Consider the following 21106-nt stretch of genomic DNA (forward strand, 5'->3'; position numbering starts at 1 on the left):
CTGTGATCTGTTTTATTAAAGAAAATAAATAAATAAAAGTACACACAGTGTTGATCTTTGTACAGGATGCCTGCCCTCTAGCTGGAGAGACAGGCTATATTCGACGAGAACTCACACAATGATGCAAAGTAACATCAGAATCTAATAAACATGGATACATGCCTCCCAGAAAAGAACTTTGTTGATTAGACAGGTGAGGAACTGCCCCACAGTTATGCGGTAGGTCTAGGTCTGTGAGTCACCATAGACGCACATGAAGGCAAAACTTACTTTCAAATGCAATATCATTACTGCTTTCAACTATTCTAATTCCTATCCTGGGGTTTGTTTGCTTGCTTGCTCTGGTTTGTTTGAGACAAGGTTTCTCTGTGCAGCCTTGGCTGTCCTTGATTCACTTTGTACACCAGGCTGGCCTCGAACTCACAGCGATCCACCCGCCTCTGCCTCCTGAGTGCTGGGATTAAAGGCATGTGCTACTATGCCTGGCTCATCCCAGGATTCTTAAGAGTCCAATACAGTTCACCACTGCAGGATGGATGCTAATAATTATCTACTGCTGTGCAACAAATTGCCACAAATGTATTGGCTTAGAACAACTCTCCTTTGCAAGCTGAAAGTTGTGTAAAGCTGAGGTCCAGCACCCTGTGGCTGACTTCTCTACTGAGTGTTCTGTGAGCAAGAGATAAAAAAAAAAAAACGTTTGTCAGGCTGAAAGGAGACGAGTGCAGCTTGAAACTGTATTAGAATATTCTTCTGAAGGTCAGGCTCAGGGGCAGAGTATGTTTCTAGCATGCACAAGGCCCTGGATATCATCCTTAGTTTTGTACAACAAAAGGAAAAAAGAAAGAAAGAAAGAAAGAAACCAACCAACCAAACCACAAAAACATCTTACAGTCCCCTTCCTAGCAAATCTTTATTCATTACTGTTGCAGGTCTGTGACTCCTGTTTCCTTGGTAACAGTCATAGTCATCCCATGGCCACTTTCGGATCCCACAGGCCCCATCATCTCCCTGACAACATACCTGCCTCCATCTTCCAGACAGCAATGTCCCTTAAGTGCTTTTTGTATTTCAAATCTCTGACTTCCTCCACTTGGGACATTTAGACCTAGAATTAAAGCGTCTATGTGATAGTGTCAGATTGCCCAGAAAAAATAAAAGCTTCCCTCTTTAAGTTAATTTTGGACTTTACATCTGTAGAATCCACTTTATCATATAGTAAAAGAAAATCACGCCTCACATCCACAGGTCCATCCAAAGTCAAGGGGAGAAGATTGCACAAGGGCATTACAAGGCATTCCAGAATTCTGCCTACTGGAGAACCATGGCAGTTAGTGCACAGGAGGCCATTTCCTTACTACTGTAAAGGAGTTCCTTGGTTTAAATAGCCCACTGTTAGAAGACAGTTGTAGCTGAATGATAATATGTCCTTTACTGGTTTCTCTCCCCTCTAGTCTTTGTTCTCCTCCCCTCACTTTCTATGACCACTTTGCACTAAGGATTCCAAAATGCAAATTCTAGAGTCTGATGATTTTGAGGCATTTAAAATAACAGTGATGCTGTTTTTGCATCTGATTTGATGGAAAGGGGCATGGACTTTTGATAGACAAATAGTAAACTGGAATCCCAGCCCCAGTGAAATTTTAACTTTTTAAATCGGTAACAGAGACAGCATTATTACACTAAGTGATGGGTAAATTACCTGGGTCCCTCAAGGCACTTGATAAAACTTTTCTCCTTCATCTGGAATCCTTTTAGTTTTCCTTTCTAGTACTTTTGCAATTCCAGGTCTCATCTTTTATGTAGCCTTTCCTCCTTTTAGGTGTGGTGAACTGAGAAACAGTAGAGCAGGTACACTTTTCCATATGATCACATTTTTCTACAAAATCAGAATATTGTACTAAAAATAAGTAATGTCCTTGTTTAAATTGCATATACTATTTAGACTGAAATAGGGACAGAACCTTAGGTTCTTAAGGAAGTTCACTGTCTTCTTTAAAGGACTTTGACTTGCTGTGGTAGTATAGTTAAATTATGGCACAAAGCAGCTAGAACAAGCAAATGGGCAGTTTTTATGAGATAAAACACTATTTCAACCATCAACACTGCTTTGCTTTCTCTGCTTGAGCACTGACTTGACCCCAGATTTAAATCCATGCACTCTAACATATGCAGAAGAGCCAAGTGTACCAGACCACGGGCCTGTTGTCTAGTTTTTTCTGCATTTTTAATTAATTAAGCATTTTTTCTTTACATGTATATATGTATATATACAATAAACTACCTATAGCAAGAAGAACCATGACACAATCAGGAATTATATATGTTTTCTAGTTTTAATGTCAAAGTATCATAGAAATTACAAATCCTGCAATATTGATACAAACTGTTCTTAGATAGTCTGGATTTCAATCCCATGCCTGCCACTCACTGCCTGTGTTACCTTTGTTTCATCAGCTGTTAGCTAGCAATCATAACGACCCCTTCTTAATAAAGTTGACAAAAGGATTAAGTTGCCAACACATATAAAAATGCTTAAAACAGCTCCTTCCACAAGCTCCCACTGACTGTTAGTTATTATTACCATTGTTGTTATTGTTACTATTATTATTATTATTATTATTATTATTATTATATGGCAATTATATTTTCTGTAATGTCTATGATGTAAATGGGCAAGTGAACTAATTTCTCTCTTCCTAAAGTGTATATGAGCAACTGGGTTGCAGATCTTATTCACTTGTTCTAGAATTGTTCACTCATGTGAGAATAGGCCAGCTCCTTATGAATTTTGGATCCCTTGTTTATTAAATAAATTAATAAAAACAAGAACTATAGTTCGTCAAAATTCAAAACTTCATACAATGAGAAATGTATTTGAGCCAAGCTGCCATTATGAGTACAGGAAGCGTATTTCTTAAGCTGGCTACCTCTATCAACCAGATGGGTGGGAATATAGCTCTGTCGCGTGGTTATGAGAACCACAGGAGATGATCCACGTAAAGTCTCTGGGACAGAGAAAGGTTTCACATTAACAGTTTCTACCATTCTTTTTGCTCTTCATCCAAAGTGTTGCTCAACAAGAATTCGAAGACAACTGGATAGGAACCTGACTTTCCATAAAATGGTAGCCTGGATGATAGCACTCCACACTGGTAAGTTTTAGAAGACATTTGAAACACAGAGAGTAACTGTAACAGAGGATGCCCTCAATTTTGGGATACATGTATGCAGGTCCATTATGTTGTGGTCAGATGTCAGTTCAAAAGCATTCAAACTCTGTTTCCATATGTTACGATTCATTGTGTTAACCATAGGCTTCTCCTATATAAATAAAATTAAAATATGCCATACAGTCTGCCTTACATCCTCACCATTTCCTTATATTTTGGTATCAAAAATGTTTGCTAGTGAACACACAAAAATGTTTGTTCATTCTACCAAATTGCTTTGCTGCAAATATGGTCTTTGTGGATTTCTACAGTAAACCTACAGAAATATGAGCTTTAAACTTAAAATATATTAAGAAAGCCATTATCACCTATATAACTTAGTCATTATATTTTATTCATATATACATACAATGTATATTTATATGTGATATATTATATTACCATCATTATTATGGTGGGGGTGTTGTTGCAGCAAAGAATGTGCCTAGAACTGTCACACAATCTCCATGAATTCACTTAAATAATTTATTTGCCAGAAAATAGACACACAGAGTAGTTAACAAAAAAGGCTTACACTCTGCCTGTGGGGAGCACGTATCTTTAAAAAAAATTTTTTTTACATATACATTATATTATTACACATATGTACAATAAATTACCTATAACAAGAAGAACCACGACACTATCAGGAATTATATAAATGTTACATTCTTAGTATTTTGCTATTTGTATTTGGCCACCTTGAAGAAAGCATCTTTCCTATCTTGGTTCATTTAAAATTCTGAATGTAAATCAATCTCCATCACATCTTGTCATTATCAACTTAAAACAACTATTTAGACCTAAAAACATCTTAACCCCCAAACAGCTAAGCTTCATTGTAAAGCTAAGCTACCTGGTTTTCAATTCCATCAGACAATTTAGAAGGAATAAACTTGATTACCTGAGTATGCTGGTGAGTGCAGGTTAGTAGCTTTCCAAATGAGAAGACGACAGAGACTGTTTGCTACCTGAATAGTCACCCAAAACTCTCTGTAATGTTGGAGCATCTTCTTCAGCCTTCTGGCCCAATATATCTGACAGGCATATTTGTAAGGCAGGAACTAGTAAGGATTTGCTTACCCTGTCTTGTCAGAGTCTGCCTGCATCCAAGCTTGCACTTTTTTAAAGGCAGAATTCTGTCTGTAGTAGAAACGAGGACATTTTCCCCAGTGGCTTGTTTGCCACATTTGAAGCCATCTCCATAAGGAGGTTCTTTGATCCTCATTATCCTCTTTGAAGTAGGCTGGATGTTGCCAGGAGTTAACCTGTCTCATTGTCAGTGAATCTTTAAAATAATAAAAACATTTAAAAATGCTATATTCGGCATGTCTCTGAGGCTTTTGAAGACCTTCCTAACTATCCTACCTTATCTTTCTATAGAATCATATCTATCTGCTGTACCTAAGATGTATATTCTTGTGATAAAAGTAGACTAGCAATTGGCATGACCATGATTTGATCAACTAACAATTAACTTGTATAACTTATTTATCCTAAGCAGCTTGCAATAGCACTTTCAAAGTATTGGAAGTAAACTTCGTATTATAATTGAGTTATATGGGTACAATAACTCATATTAGAATATATATATATATGTATGTATAATATGTGTGAAGAATATTCTTACATTTGAATTCTATACCACTGTATCTAGAATCAAACTTATTTTGCATCTATTTACAAAATTCTATACCACTAAATTAAAAATAACCTTGTGAGTGACAATTGAGGCATTAAGTTGAGGAGTAGATTCACTAATCTTTTTGTTCTATTTCCCTATATGTTTCTATATTCCCCCTTCTTTTTTTCAACCTCTTTCTCCAAACCTAAAAATGTAAGATAAAGGAAAAAGAGACATTGTAATCTAACCTTGTTTTCTCTCTAAATAAGACCAATAGTAACTTGTAATCAACTCCCATTGATAATAACCCTCTATAGCCCAAGAAAACAACCAAAAACCTACCCGACCCCACTTAAAGGGAATGATGGGGTGTCATTCTCTTAAGGCTTCTTCTAGCTGATTTGGGATGAATAATACCATTGTAGGGGCCCAAATAAAACTGGGAAAAGGTTAAACAAACTAGGAATGGCATTTGAGGTCCAGTTTCTAAATGTTGAGAAATTCCAAGCTAATTAGCAACCTGTGTGGAAGAGTCTGAAATGCTGGACCAATTAGGATCAGAAGCTTTCTTTGAAAGTGTCCTGGGAGCTGTCTTGTTCTGATGAGGAACAGCAACTGAAGCACTTGGTGCTAGAACATGAAGGATAGAGGATGTCAGTGTCCAGCATGCTGAGAGCAATGCATCCTCTCAGGTCTGATGCAATGTCAGTGTCCAGTTGTTTTGTTCTGAAAGCGTATAATTTCTAAAAATATGCAACACTTCACAAATTTGCGTGTCATCCTTGCACAGGGGCCATGCTAATCTTCTCTGTATCAGTCCAATTTTAGTATATGTGCTGCCAAAGCAAGCATGGGAGTACATATCTTTTTTTTTTTTTTGGTTTTTCGAGACAGGGTCTCTCTGTGTAGCCTTGGCTGTCCTGGACTCACTTTGTAGACCAGGCTGGCCTCGAACTCACAGCGATCCACCTGCCTCTGCCTCCCGAGTGCTGGGATTAAAGGCGTGCGCCACCACCGCCCGGCAGGAGTACATATCTTACCTGATGAAAATAAAATTAGTTTAGAGGTATTTAACTCGGCTCCTCATCTACCAGATTTTGCAGGATTTTGAGCTGTGGTAAATGCAAGGATCAAAAGAAATGATTGATAATACCTTGCTAGAAAGAAGAATACTATACCAGTAAGAATGCAGACATGTGTGCCACCCAGCTTGGATTTGAGTCCTCATTCAGCTTTTTCTTGGCTAGATGACCTTGGGCAAAGTTTTCACACAATCTATGTGCTAGTTCCTTCATCTTTTAGATGAGCTGATCTTAGACTTGCTTAGATCATTGGTTTACTGTAAGGATTGAGTCATTGTAAAGCACTTATGACAGGCTCAGGCCACTAGGAAGCTCTAGGCAAGTGCTAGGGAACTAAAGACTGCAATTTCTTTTTAACTTAAGAGATTCATGCTGATGACCATGAGTTCATATGAATTCAATTTTGTTTGCCACCACTCTCTGGAGGTTTCACACGTGTGCTTTTCTCATTCGAGTACAAACACATTAGGGAAAAAGAGAGAGTGTGAATCTATCAAAAGTATATTAGAAGTTGGTTGGATCTTCAGAAATGTTAGCTCCACACCTTCACTTTACAAATGAAGGAACCAATATCAGAGAGGGTGTATGATGTTTCCACAGTCACACAGGCAGAAAGAAGCTGACCAAGTAGAACTCTGTTGCTTCTCTGGTTATTGGGACCCAGTTCTTGTTTACAACTTCCTAAGCCCCATCCCTTTCTTTCTCTTGAGAGTCCATAGGCTGTAGCCAGAAACCTAGATGTCAATAATGCTGTCTATACCTTTCTCCCACTTTGTTTCTCTTCTCTGCCCTCTTTAGCGATTCATACCATTGCACACTTGTTCAATGTCGAATGGTGTGTGAATGCAAGAGTTGGAGAGTCTGACAATTATTCAGTAGCACTCTCTAAAATTGGTGATAAGGATGGTGAAGAGTATCTCAATTTTGCTAGAGAAAAATTCAAGGTAAGCCTCTCCTTTTCTGATTCAGGTGTTTTCTGGGCTATTAAAGCAGAGGACTTTGTTTTATTGGGTGAAAAGCTATCATATGTCCACAAAAACCAACCATGAAAGTTTGCTAATGGTTTATAAGTATAAAGAAAATGCCCATTATACCCTCCTCATCCCATGCACACAGATTGCTCAGATATTTCCCTGATCCTTGGGCTCTCTTGTGAGAAAGATTGTACATGGATCCTGTAGTAACTCATGGTCACCCATGACTGCACCCACCAATAAAAGAAAGTGAAGGGTTCATGTTCAATCAAAGTTGGGTTCGCTACTTGCTGTAATGAAAGAGATCTCATATCTCAGAAAGTCTGAGTGACTTGTTAGGCAGCTTAGGCTTGTATTAGATGATTTGAGGGTGGGTTTTAGAAAGCCAGTATTTATCTGAATAGGATATAATCAGGAATTGGAGGTAGTAGTGGGATTACTATCGGAATTATTTTTTTTTCTGGGAGGCAGAAAGAACAGCACGAGGATAAACCTATAAAGAGTAAAGAACCCATGTTTTGTCTAGCCTCAAGCATGATTTCAGAAAAGTCTTGCTTTAATATATATATATATATATATATATATATATATATATATATATATATATATTTTTTTTTTTTTTTTCAGGCAGCTATGAGGGAATCCACAGACTTTCATCTCATGAGTGCCTGAAGCTTCTTAAATCCAGAAAGGAGCTCAGAACATTTTTATGAACCCAGTGGCTTAAGCTTAGGGAGACAGTTAAGTTCCACCACTGAATTTCAAACACACTTCCTGTGTTTTAAAAAAAAACCAGCTATAAAACAACTTTAATTTTGTCAAAATTTTTACATTCAAACTGACATGAGAAAAGCTAGCATGATTCATATTTCTTTCTGTGGTACCATGAATAATTTTTCTTTCCATCGTTCATTGCTTTCCAAATGATGTATAAGAATGATGATTTTAACATATTAGTTGGCCTGGCATTGTCATGCTCTGTCCAGATTTCCATGGGTCACTTTTACTAGGTCCACCCTTCCTCTAGAGTATTCTCTTTTTCAATCACATAAGGCTGTCTCCTCCTTAAGGACCACCTTGAAGCTACTGGTATCTCTTTGCCCAAGATTAAGATCTGGAAGGATCTGGATGGTTAATGTTCCCTAGGAAGCCTTTGGCAAATAACTGATAAGTCCAGGCCTTGAAATGAAGCTTCTTTCTCTTTAATCAGTACAAACTCTGAGGCATAACTTAGTCTCAGATTGGGGTGTATATGACTGAGTATATGAAATTCTCTCATCCTTAGTCAATAGAATTCTCTGAGATTGGAAACAAAAAGAAAAAAAAAAGACCATCTTACAAGGGTGGAGGGTAGCTTCAGCCTGCCCCTGTGCTTCTCTGTGTGTCACAACCTGCTTTGGAGCATCTGTTCGCCTAGCTTCCTGCCAGCTGATAGGAGATCTAGTCGACATGTTTTACCATTTTTATCTTCAGTTTTCTGAAACTAGACATAATGAGAGAACCTCTAGAAGGCCAAGTTAAAGTAGTCCCTGTTGGGTGTTGTCTGTGAGTTTCCCCTTTCCTAACTTTGTCATTTTCTCAAACCTCCTCCTCTTCTTCTTCTTCTTCTTCTTCTTCTTCTTCTTCTTCTTCTTCTTCTTCTTCTTCTTCTTCTCCTTCTTCTTCTTCTTCTTCTTCTTCTTCTTCTTCTTCTTCTTCTTCTCCTCCTCCTCCTCCTCCTCCTCCTCCTCCTCCTCCTCCTCCTCCTCCTTCTTCTTCTTCTTCTTCTTCTTCTTCTTTTTTTGCTGATAAATTTCTCTTGGCATACCTTCTTTCTAAGTCACTTGCCCGTAAACTCTCATCTCAGGGTCTATTCAGGTGAACCCTGCTTCAGATGGCAGGTATTGTCTGAATTCATTGGCCAGTTGAGTACTGTGCCCTTTCCAAATCAAAGAGCTAAAAAGCATCAGACACTTTGAAGCCATCTTTTACTAGGTCAGTTCTTTATACTTGACCTCCATTAGAATCATCTGAATGTAGCAGCTCTCCTTTATCTAGGACTCCTCAATAATGTGAGACAGTTTAAATTTGGAAACGTCAACACCATATCCCTCTGAGAGATATCATTAGCTTAGCCAAAGGGCCGGGAAGTGCCTGACATAAACAGCTTTAAAATGGATACCCCAGCAGTTATGATCCTATGTGTTTCTGTTTTCCAGAACCCTGAAGGGGGCCTGTATGTGGCTGTGACACGGTTGGCTGGCATCACAGGAGTCGTCATCACACTCTGTCTCATATTGATTATCACATCCTCTACCAAAACCATCCGGAGGTCTTACTTTGAGGTGTTCTGGTATACACACCATCTCTTTGTGATCTTCTTCATTGGCCTTGCCATCCATGGAGCTGAGTGAGTCTTCTAACGCCATTGTCAAATACTTTGGGTTCACTTTCTAGCGGCACTGCCCAGGGAGAGGCACAGGGACTTCCTTGCTTTTGTGAGGGGTCACCCTGCATGCTGAAGGGATGTGAGAGAACAGCAGAGGTCAGCCAAAAGGAACAGCAACATTATTTTTGCTTTCTTGTTCTATGCATCTAATTCATGATGCAGTTATTTAAAATAAGCATGAAATATATACCTAGTGTTCAAAATACACCGGTTATGGTTAGTCTCAAGTCAACTGTGTCTGACTGTGTAGATAGTCCACTATATTCCTACATAATAAGAAGGAAGGTAGTCTACTTTCTGATGGCCATACCTTATTAAATGCATTGGTAGGGGTCTTGGATATTCGCCACATTGTTTACTATGGGTAAATCACAAGTAGGTTAGGCAAAATCCCAAAGTATAAGACTTAGTCATTAATCTGTTGAAGCAGTTTTCTGTTGTCCAGTTGGATTTTTAAAAAAGATTATTTATTTATTTGTTTGTTTGTTTGTTTGTTTATTTATTATGTATACAATGTTCTTCTTGCATGAGTGCCTGCCCACCAGAAGAGGTCACCATATTTCATTATAGATGGTTATGAATCACCATGTAGCTGTTGAGAATTGAACTCAGGACTTTTGGAAGAGCTGCCAGTGCTCTTAACCTCTGAGCCATCTCTCCAGGCCCTGCCCAAGTAGTTTTAAACCACAATCATTACTGGTTTGCTTTTTTTTACTGGGTATGAGGATCTACCTCAGGAGCTGTGGAGGAATGCTAGCTAGAAAAATACAAAGACATCACCCTCAAACTTTTGAATATGATAGAAGTCATTAACTTCTACCAACCTCTATGTCAGGTGCTTAAAACTTGACATTCAGTATTTCTTTTATCCCCTCTAATGTGTGGATGTGAAACCCAAAAGTAAAAATGGTAAGATGTGGGCCAAGCCACTCCCGGCTGGTGTGCAGCCTAGAGAACAGGTGGTCTAGCGTGGGCTGTGGTGTAAACGCTCACAAAGACACACAGTGCTTGACTGTAAACTTGGAAAAAAATTCTGTTTTGATATCAAGTTTCATTTGTCTACTCTTACACACCACCTGCACATAAAAGCCAAGCCCAGGGAAGTTCCATGATGAATATAGAGTTCCAGGAATGTGAGGGCGGGGAAAGTAGATATGCAAAGCTCAAGCCAAGTCACCAGGGGTGAGCAAGTCTTGAGAGTGAAAAGAGGAAGGATGAGGGAAAGCAACGGTGGCCACCTTCCGTGTGCATTCTTAACCTACTTCCTGAATTCCACCCCTGCTAAACTCTTTCTAAGTACCCACCTGTGGGAAAGAAGAATCTCTGGAGTCTCCTAAGGAAATAGAGTGTGTCTTAAGGTGGACCTTGCTCACCATCCAGCCATCTCAGAGAAATCTTCAAAAGAGGAAGCATTTCCTCCCCTCCCTCCTTTACTACTCCCATCACATCCTGTTTGTACAGGGGCACACACAGGTGTCTTTCTTTGCCTCAGACCTGGATGTATTTGCCTTATTCTCTACCTCAGTAGTAGTTGCTATTTACACTGCTCAGATGATTGCTCAGGGGCTAGTGGCTAGGGGCCAGCTGAATTGGAATTAAAATTCAGATTTGCAGACTTCTGGTCCTATTGTTGAGAGCACAAGGAGAAAAAAATCACATTTTTTTCTATTATTTTTTTTCCCCAGATGAACTGGGGAATCAAGACCTTTTCCTTAGACTCCTGCCAAGATGACCAAAGTATGAATGTGTAGAACTGAGCTTTCAGGTCAAGGCTGTCTGGAGCAAAACTAGAATTCTTTTCAACAAATCATTCGGCTTCAGTACCCTCATGTAAAACTGCAAAAAAAAATGATACTTGCTTCTCAAACTGATTCCATATATTAACTGAAATAATCAATGAACAGTACTTTCCTTCAAGCCTACCAAAAACAAGTACTAATACAAAACCTCTTCACCAAGAGGTAGAAATAGGAAGTATTTAGTCTACCCAGGTCCAGGACAGCCAGGGCTTCGTAATGAGACTCTGTTTCACAAAAGGGTAGAGGATAGATAATGGCCTTGAATTAAACCATTCTCGGAATGTACTAAATGATATGTTAACTTTTAGGTATCCCAAATGAAGTTTACAAATGGGCTTCCATGTCATTAGCCTTCTTTACAATAACTAACTCCATTTTGTGCCTCCCACTTTCCATCATTACTAACCCAGAATTGCCTAACTTTTAAACATTTGCTTACTTAATAATTTCTGAATTGAACTATATAGGCTCTAAGTACTTTAAGCAGTACAGTGCTGGTGCTCCTATCTGTGAGGATGCTTAACTCTCCTCAGAAAGATAACATTTAGAAAACATTTTTTTTCAGATGGCATCTCATTGTATAGACTAGGCTGCCTTGGAACCTTCAAAAATCACATTCTTGGGGGCTGGAGAGATGGCTCAGTGGTTAAGAGCGCTGCCTGCTCTTCCAAAGGTGCTGAGTTCAATTCCCAGCAACCATATGGTGGCTCATAACCATCTGTAATGTGATATGGCGCCCTCTTCTGGCTTTCAGGAGTACATGCAAGCAGAGCAGTGTATACATAATAATAAATAAATAAATCTTTTTTAAAAATCACATTCTTAGCATGCGGAATGTAGAAATTACCGGTGTGCACCTTGCCTAGCCTGGACAAGTCAGGGATCTACAAATAAAGAGCTCTGCTAGCCCCAAGGCTACTGGGTGTGGTCCTGTGGGTTATCCAGTATGTAGCAATGCCTGTCTAAGAGGTGAAACATAGTTAGTTTCCTCTTTGCTGGCCATGTGATTGGCTTGCAGAAGTGTCTTCAAAGACAGAGAAACTCTTTCAAATGTGACAAAGATGCTCTCTGGGTTAACAATCAGCCTGTTAGAGTTACCACCTTTCTAGGCTCTGTTCGACTATGCACAAAAATGACACTTGAAAAGAAGCCAGTTCTCCCTTTAAAAGGGCACACATTAGTAACCCAAGACTCACACTCCATAATGTTATGTGCTGATGTTCTTTGTAGCACTGTACAGAACCTTCTATTGTTCAAGCTCACACATTTCCATTTCCTTCCCTGGTTTATTCAGAAGGGTTTCATTACTTAAAAAGGGCAGGGCTCCCATCAGGATACTTGCAGGATGTCTACAATCAGGGTTGAGGATACAGCTCGTTGCTGGAGGGCTTGCCTGGAATACACGAGGTCCAGGATCTCAAGAGTCTAAAGGACTCAAGCTGCTTGTAGTCTTATTATTAAGTAATGTGGAATTGCTGTTTTTTAATTCACCAGACGAATTGTACGTGGACAGACTTCAGAGAGTTTGGAAGAGCATAATATAGATTTCTGTGCAGACAAAATCGAACAATGGGGAACCATAAAAGAATGTCCAGTACCAAAGTTTTCTGGAAACCCTCCTATGGTATGTATTTGTATTTCTTCTCTTATAGTGTGGTTGCTGCTAGTCCTAAGAAACAGGTCCAGGTGTGGTCCATTAGCATGACATATCTACTTTTGTCTAGGATGTAAATTGGTTAGAATTTTTCTTGAAAAACAAGTTTTGCATTGATCTGTTGCAACTGTTTTAGAATGAACTTGGAAAACAATGCTTTTAAATTTCTCTTTGGGGTTAGGAGCCACCATTACCAACCACCACTTTCACTACCTCCTCCTCTTCCTCTTCCTCCTCCTCCTCTTCCTTCTGGGGATGAGGGCCACAATAATATCAGATAATGATTTTCAGAGGTGTACTTAGAGAGTCTATCCTGATCTGAGTTGTATGGTGCAAATAAATTACCCATAAGGAGCTGTGGGCCCCTTAGGTTACCAGGGAGTCTATATGGCTTTCAGAACTGTTAGGAAAATGGATGAGGTGTTCTGATAAAACACCATAATAAAGAGCAAGTTGGAAATGAACTGGTTTGTTTCGGCTCATAACTCTCAGGTCACAGTCCATCACTGAAGGAAGTTAGGGCAAGAACCCAGGGCAGGAACCTGGAGGCAGGAACTAATGCAGAGGCCACAGAGGAGTGTGGCTTACTCCTCATGGCTTGCTCAGTCTGCTTTCTTACAGAAAGCAGAACTATCAGCCCAAGGGTGGCACCGTCCATAGTGAGCTGGGCCCTCCAACATCAATCAAGAAAATGTCTCCACAGACTTGCCTACAGGCAACCTGGATGGAAGCATTTTCACAATTGAAGCTTGTCTTCCAAGATAACTCTAGCTTGTGTCAACTTGACAAGAAAAACAAACACAACAACAACAATATAACGAACCAGGGCATATGGGAAGCATCTTTGATTTTCTACATCAGAATCCATTCTAGAGAATCAACTTTTAGACGATATTATCTTTTAAGTTTTTTTGGTACTTTAACTATTAGATTAGGAATCTAACTGGCCAAACAGGGTAGATGTGTTGGGCCCCAATGTTTATATCGAGCCCATAACTTGATTTCCACGTTCTGTCCAGACACTCAGCAAAAGCCCAACAGAGCTCTTAGAGTTTACTAGAGTATTGAAGAAGACAGGTGGAGTCGTGTACAACATTTGTCATTTTGCAAAAGAATAATCTGAGACTCAATGGATGAAAGGAAAAACAACTTCAGTGTTGCATTAAAAATATCATGTTTTAATCCCAGCACTTGGGAGGCAGAGGCAGGTGGATTACTGTGAGTTCCAGGACAGCCTGGTCTACAAAGCAAGTCCAGGACCCAAGGCTACACAGAGAAACCCTGTCTAGAAAAACAAAAGAAAAATACAACAAAAAAATCATGTTGCTGAAACGAGACAAGTTCATTCTGAAGTCATCCTTGCTTGTGACACGGAGAGGAAATGTCATTCTTGTAGGAAGTTCCTCTTTGGAAAGTTCCACACTATAGACACAGATTATGTAATATGTAACAGCAATGTGGCTGCTTTACTGGCTCAACACTTTATCTTAATTTCTCATATTTTTATATATTCTGTCTTATAAAAATTGGCTATCAGTAGTAAATACTTCAGCAAGCTTGTGTATGGAGGAATGCTAAGTGAATGTATCAACCATCAATAAAGTACTGTTTAGCCAATCAGCTGGGCAGAAGGACAGGAAGTGGAAGGCGGGACTTCCTGGAAGGGAGAAGAAAAGTTTGATGGTTGGAGAGGGAAGAGGATTTTTGGACAGTTGGAGGAGGACGATGGGAACTGGACGCGGACCGGCCCAGGGGTCAGAGTGGCAAGTGTTTGGAATATATGTATGTTATAAGGTTTAGAGTAGTTTGTTTAGTTTACGAGTAGATTAGAATCAGTTCAGACTCTGCCCAGAGAAGGGCTGGCAGCTTTAAAGTACATTTTAGTCTCTCTGTGTCAGTTATTCGCTTTGTAGGCCGAACGGATACAAAATACTGTAACACTTGTGAAATGTGAAATACTTCAGCCTGGGCTTGTAAAATGTTTTCTCCTCCTGAATATTTCACTAGCTGTCACCACTCCCTTAACACATGTCATTTTTGTGTTTGATGTGATTACAGACTTGGAAATGGATAGTGGGTCCCATGTTCCTCTACCTCTGTGAGAGGTTGGTCCGGTTTTGGCGGTCTCAGCAGAAGGTGGTGATCACCAAGGTATTCACTGCGTGGAATTATTTGTAGTAGCTAATTATCACATGAGCAAATCTCCTCACGCTCTCTATCATGTTGGTCTAAAGGGTCTATTAGCCATATTCTCTTTTACTAAACTGAAGATAGAGAGAAGACCTACAGTTTGTTTTAATGCATTTAACATAGTGATGAAATGGATAGGTCTTTAAGTGGAATACTATGCACTATAAAGGTATTGCTTTCTAGGATATTCCCTCTCTCTCTCTCTCTCTCTTTCTCTCTATCTCTATCTCACACACACACACACACACACACACACACACACACACACACACAAACACACACACACTATGTGTTAGTGAGACAAAAATTGTAGGTACCAAAAAAAGCCCTCCTTTGTAAGTAATCACCATTTATTAGAGCTGCAGTGTTCGAAGTGTTAAGTGGATTCATATAACCTGGTCTTGGAATGCCTTTTCTCCATTCTCCTATGTTTTGTTTTTCCTTAAAAAATAAAGAGATAGTATACAATTTCATATATATATTTAAAAAGTTCCTTGATGTAGATTCAGTAAACACCCAACAAGATTATTTTGTCAAATAAAATTTAATTCTATTCAAATCACTTCAGAAAATATTTACAAAAAGTCTGTTATAGATTATTATTTTTTTTGCAAGACACAAAAAATCCTTCTGTCCTTCCCACTAGCCTTTTTCAGTTGATATCTATGGAGAGTCATAGAAGAGCTAGCTAGTCCTCCTGGCTTTGAGTGTCTTGCAATGTGGGAGCATGTGACTCTTCTCCTTTTATGCTATTTATATTGTACTATTTTAAAAGCCTAGCCATAATTTTTCTTTCATAAATATGACATGACCGAACTAGACAAATATTATATTTTGAGGGAAGATTTGTTAACTTGTGAAGAAAATAAATGTTCACTTTCCCCTCTTTCAAATACAAGAAACAACAGTTATATAAAAATATCCCAGCAAGAGTGTTGTCTACAAATATATCTTATTTAGTTAAATCCTCTTTGAGCTTATAGTAAAAAAAATTACAACATGAGAAAAATTGTTTTACCACACAAAGTTACAACATGGCAAACAATTTTTAACATAATTTTCTCTATTCAAAATGATGCTTTCCAATTCCTTCTTTCAGAGAAGAGGAAGTCACTTGTACCCTTTTCATATGAGATATTTCAATCCCAAGTTTTGAAAATGTTTTCTATTTTTTGGTGGTTACTAGGGGGTCAAACTCAGGCATCATATATGCTAAACATGTACTTTGCCACTTTGCTGCAGCCCTAATAATAACTTTGATTAATAGTAAGTCCCACACTTCTTCATTTTGCTTACAGAAAGAAAAATCCAGCAATGTCACTGGCATTGAGAGGCTGCTGTGTCTGTTTTCCATAACTTTCTTTCTTTTGAAACTCTTCTAGGTATTGTGAGCATCTTCAAAGGAACAGTATGTTACCCTTTCGATTATTTTTTTTAGCTGCTTTCATTTTCAGTTAGCTCATAATCCTACATATTTATAGGCTACTGTGTACTGTTTTCCCATGATATAACTGTGTAATCAAGTAAAGTAGGAGCACAGCTTTCAACTCAAACATGCATGATCTCACTGGTATAAAAATATCCAGAGTCTTCCAGAAGCCTTCACCTAGAAACCAGACTATTCAGTGTAATTACCCTACTGCACGCCAGAACACCAGAACCATGCATCCTGACTGTAACTCAGTCCCCAAGTCCTCCCATGTTTCCTTCTGCCCAGTGCTCCTTATCTATCCTCTGGTAAGGATTTGTTCCATCTCTACGAGCTGAGCTCTTGCAGTTTCATCATATGAGTGAGATTATGCTACATCAACATCTGACTTATTTCACTTATGTCATTCAAAGTCATGTTGCTGATGGCAAGATTTCACCCTTTTAAGCTGGATAGCATTCTACTGTATAAAGATGCCACATTTTCTTTATCTGTGTATTGTTTTTAAACCGTTAGATTGATTCCAGATCATAGCTGTAACTGAAGTAAACTTGGGAGTGAAGAGATCTTTTTGACACGAAAGAACATTTGCTTTCTGTTTCCTTTATTCTGTTCTGTTTTAGATTTATCCATTTACTAGATTTGTATTATTTGAATCGATTTTGCCTATGGACATTTGTGTATATGGAAAATAAATATAATAAACTGGCTTGGGGAGAGATGGATGGTATCCTCCCCAAGTGAGGAAAAATGTAGAAACTCACATAATTGGGCATATTCAGGTGTGATTTGGAACAGAGAGCATGGTCAGCCTCGTGTTGGGGTTATTGCAATATACTTAGTGAACTCTCAATATTCTGTCTATCAGCTAATGATCTCTCTTGCTCTGCAGAGACAGAAAGAGTGAGCAGGAACTGTTTTGCCTATTTTTGTATCTTCTTTAGCCTGAGAGAAGAGAGAGAGAGAGAGAGAGAGAGAGAGAGAGAGAGAGAGAGAGAGAGAGAGAGAGAGAGAGAGAGACAGCAGACAGACAGACAGAGACAGAGACAGAAAGACAGACAGAGACAGAGAAATCACAACAGACATAAGTTTTGATTTCCTGCTAAAGACTGTGAAACAGAGAACTGCATGCAAAATGCTTATTAGGAGCATGTTCTCAGGGGCTGTACTCATAATGAAAGTAAAACCAGATGTGGTAGCACATTCCCATGATCCAAATAATCAGGAAATTGAGGTAGGAAGACAAGACTTCAAGGCCAGCTTGGGCTACATCACAAGCTTCAGGCTATCCTGGACCACACGCAGAAACCATGTCTCAAAACAAACAAGGAAAAAGGTTAATAAATTAAGAAAAATAGAATGAGGAAGAGAGAAAGGCTGACCTGGCCCACAATGTGGTTGCAGCTACAATGGCAGCTGAGTGTTGGTGTTGTCTCAGAGTGTAGAGAGACTAGGACTTCGTGTCCAGATCTCAGGCCATCATTAGCCATCAGTTACAATTGAGGACAAATCCCAAATGACAGATATAGCTGCTGAAGGACCTTCTGTGTGGTCCTAAAAAAAAAAAAAGAAAGAAAAAAAAGAAAAAAACCGAAACAAGTAGAGCATCTTAACTAAGTATTTTATCTATACTTAGTTAAGATGTCCATTTATCCCTGAAAGCACAAATGTCTTGGGAACATGTAATTTCCAGGATTGTGTTTTGTTCTCCAGGTAGTCACTCACCCTTTCAAAACCATTGAGCTTCAGATGAAGAAGAAGGGATTCAAGATGGAGGTGGGACAGTACATTTTTGTCAAGTGCCCCATGGTATCCAAGCTGGAGTGGCACCCATTCACACTGACCTCAGCTCCCGAGGAAGACTTTTTTAGCATCCATATCCGTATTGTGGGAGACTGGACAGAGGGGCTATTCAACGCGTGTGGCTGTGATAAGCAAGAGTTCCAAGATGCCTGGAAACTACCTAAGTGAGTACAGAGCACATCCTGCAAATGTGGATGCCTTTAGGAGAATTGGTGCTAACTGGTTCTGATTCCCCCCGTACCTCACCACACGACTTTTCTCAGTGACAAAGTGCCGAGGTATGAAAGATACAGGGGTGTTTCTCTGTGTTTACCATTGTATGTGGTATGTTTATGCATAGGATTAGATATCTTAGGTGAACTATAAAGCATCAAATATTAATAATACCCTCAACATTCTTTAAATGTGTAAAGGTCAAGACCAAGTCATACTAACTTTTCCTGACAAACATCATACCAGAGATATTCTTGTTTTGTTTTGTTTTGTTTCAAGACAGAGTTTCTCTGTGCAGCCTTGGCTGTTCTGGACTCACTTTATAGACCAGACTGGCCTAGAACTCACAGCAATCCACCTGCCTCTGCCTCCTCATGATGGCAGAGATATTCTTAATTTTATATTTATTTATTTTTATTTTTATTTTTTTAAGATTTATTTATTATGTATACAGTGTTCTGCCTGCATGTACACCTGCAGGCCAGAAGAGAGCACCAGATCTCATTATAGATGGTTGTGAGCCACCGTGTGGTTGCTGGGAATTGAACTCAGGACCTTCGAAAGAGCAGCCAGTGCTCTTAACCTCTGAGCCACCTCTCCAGCCCTATTCTTAATTTTAAATGACATCATTTGTTCCCAATTTTCTGAGAGAGTACCAGATTGATTTCCAGAGTTGTGGTACAAGTTTGCACTCCCACCAGCAGTGGAGGAGTGCTCCCCTTTCTCCACATCCTCTCCAGCATGTGCTGTCGCTTGAGTTTTTGATCTTAGCCATTCTAATTGGTGTAAGATGGAATCTCAGAGTCGGTTTGATTTGCCTGTGTTTGAAAATATTATTCGTGTTGCATAGTTGTCTTCACTTGCCTAACACAGTACTGCAGACTTTTCAGTAGAAACTATAGAACAGGTTTCTGAATTGTTTAATGAATAATCAAATGCACCGATATAGCTGATTGGCAGCTCAGGCTTCATGTGGGTCCCCATGTCTCTGACATGGACTCTGTTGCCTGTTTTTTGATCACTCCCCGCTGGTGGGGCTGCCTTGCCAGGCCACAGGGGAAGAGGACGAACCCAGTCCTCATGCGACTTGATGAGCTGGGGTGGGTTAGTGGCAGGGGTTGGGCTCCACTTTTCTGAGGACTAAGGGAGGGGGAGGGGGAACAGGGAGGAGGGATAGACTATAAGAAGATGGGGGAGGGGGCCACAATCAGGCTTTTACATGAATAAATTAATTAATTAAAAATATAAGCAAATGGAAAGGGGTGTTGTTAACACTGTTATTGTGTAAAGAATTGTTACTTAAATGTGTAATACAATTAGGAAGGGTGGGGCCCAGGCCTATAATCCTGGTACTTGGGAAGTGGAAGCAGCAGGATCAAGAGTTCAAGGTTCTCCTTGACTACGTAGAAACGTTGAGGTCAGCCTGGGCTACATGAGCTCTTGGTTCAAAAAAACCAAACAAACATAAAAACAAACAAACCAAACAAGGGCCTATGTTTTGATGAGTAAGAGAGCTTGCTGTCCAGACCAGATGTCCTGAGTCCAATTCATGAAGGAGGGAAACTGCAGAAAGTTCTCCTCTGATCTCATGTGTGCTTTGGCATATGAATAATAATAATAATAATAATAATAATAATAATAATAATAATAATATAGTTTTCCATAACAAGAGACAGATGTGAGCTGGAGAGATGGCTCAGAGCACTGGCTGTTCTTCCAGAAGATCTGAGTTTGATTCTAAGCACTTACAACTGTCTGTAACTCCAGTTCCAGGGAACCTGTTGTCCTTTTATAGCCTCTAAGAGCACCAGGCATGCCCATGGTACTCAGACATACACACAGGTGAAACACCTATAGACAAACTATAAAAATAAACAAATCTAAAGAGGGGTGTGTGTGTGTGTGTGTGTGTGTGAGAGAGAGAGAGAGAGAGAGAGAGAGAGAGAGAGAGAGAGAGAGAGAGAGGGAAAGAAGAGTAAGAAAAAAAATATTCCTGGTAATGTAGCAAAGGTTTTCAGTTAGCTAATCATTCATATTCTACTGTACAGATCAATACACCTATAACTGTCTCCTTCCTTGTCCACTCAGGATAGCAGTTGATGGTCCTTTTGGCACAGCCAGTGAAGATGTGTTCAGCTATGAAGTGGTGATGCTAGTGGGAGCAGGGATTGGAGTCACGCCTTTTGCCTCTATTCTCAAGTCCGTCTGGTACAAATACTGTGATAATGCCACCAATCTGAGGCTCAAAAAGGTAAGTTCCTCTTATTTGCTGGAGGGCCTGGATTAGACATCACTCTCTGAAAGGGTTATCAGCTAAGTTAATGTGCTTGTATCTAAGCAGACCTGTTAGTAAAAGTAATATGCTGTATTTGTCTAGCAGTATTATAAATTCAGCAAAGTGGAGAAAAAAGAGGAAGGAGTTAGAACTCCAGCCCAACAACTCCACTTTGAGTGTGCACATGCATGAGCAGATATATACACAAACACATGCACGCACACACACACACACACACACACACACACACACACACACATGCACACACACATCCCACAAGCAGTGCTGAGGTGGCAGCCAAAGCCTCAAGTGCTTGACCACTGAGTTACGCCCGTATCCCCTTGGGCACCTTTTCCAGTTTTCCCTCTGCAAAGTTACATATTTTTTTAGAAATGTATAAATATGAAATATGTACAATTGAAG

At 39.5% G+C, this 21106-nt stretch overlaps 1 protein-coding gene across 2 annotated transcripts in view; it reads left to right on the top strand.

Annotated features, from left to right (window-relative positions):
* Positions 1 to 21106, top strand: part of CYBB (cytochrome b-245 beta chain) — a 38528-nt gene that overhangs the window by 9659 nt on the left and 7763 nt on the right. For both annotated transcript variants that reach the window (XM_084790342.1, XM_084790343.1), the window contains exons 4-10: positions 3071 to 3155; positions 6717 to 6862; positions 9091 to 9281; positions 12614 to 12743; positions 14832 to 14924; positions 18106 to 18359; positions 20497 to 20659. In XM_084790342.1, the coding sequence (XP_084646468.1) occupies positions 3071 to 3155; positions 6717 to 6862; positions 9091 to 9281; positions 12614 to 12743; positions 14832 to 14924; positions 18106 to 18359; positions 20497 to 20659 (1062 nt within the window). The remainder of the gene's footprint in view (positions 1 to 3070; positions 3156 to 6716; positions 6863 to 9090; positions 9282 to 12613; positions 12744 to 14831; positions 14925 to 18105; positions 18360 to 20496; positions 20660 to 21106) is intronic.

This window comes from Acomys minous (assembly GCF_964271855.1).
Source record: "Acomys minous genome assembly, chromosome: 7".
Classification (NCBI taxonomy): Eukaryota; Metazoa; Chordata; class Mammalia; order Rodentia; family Muridae; genus Acomys; species Acomys minous.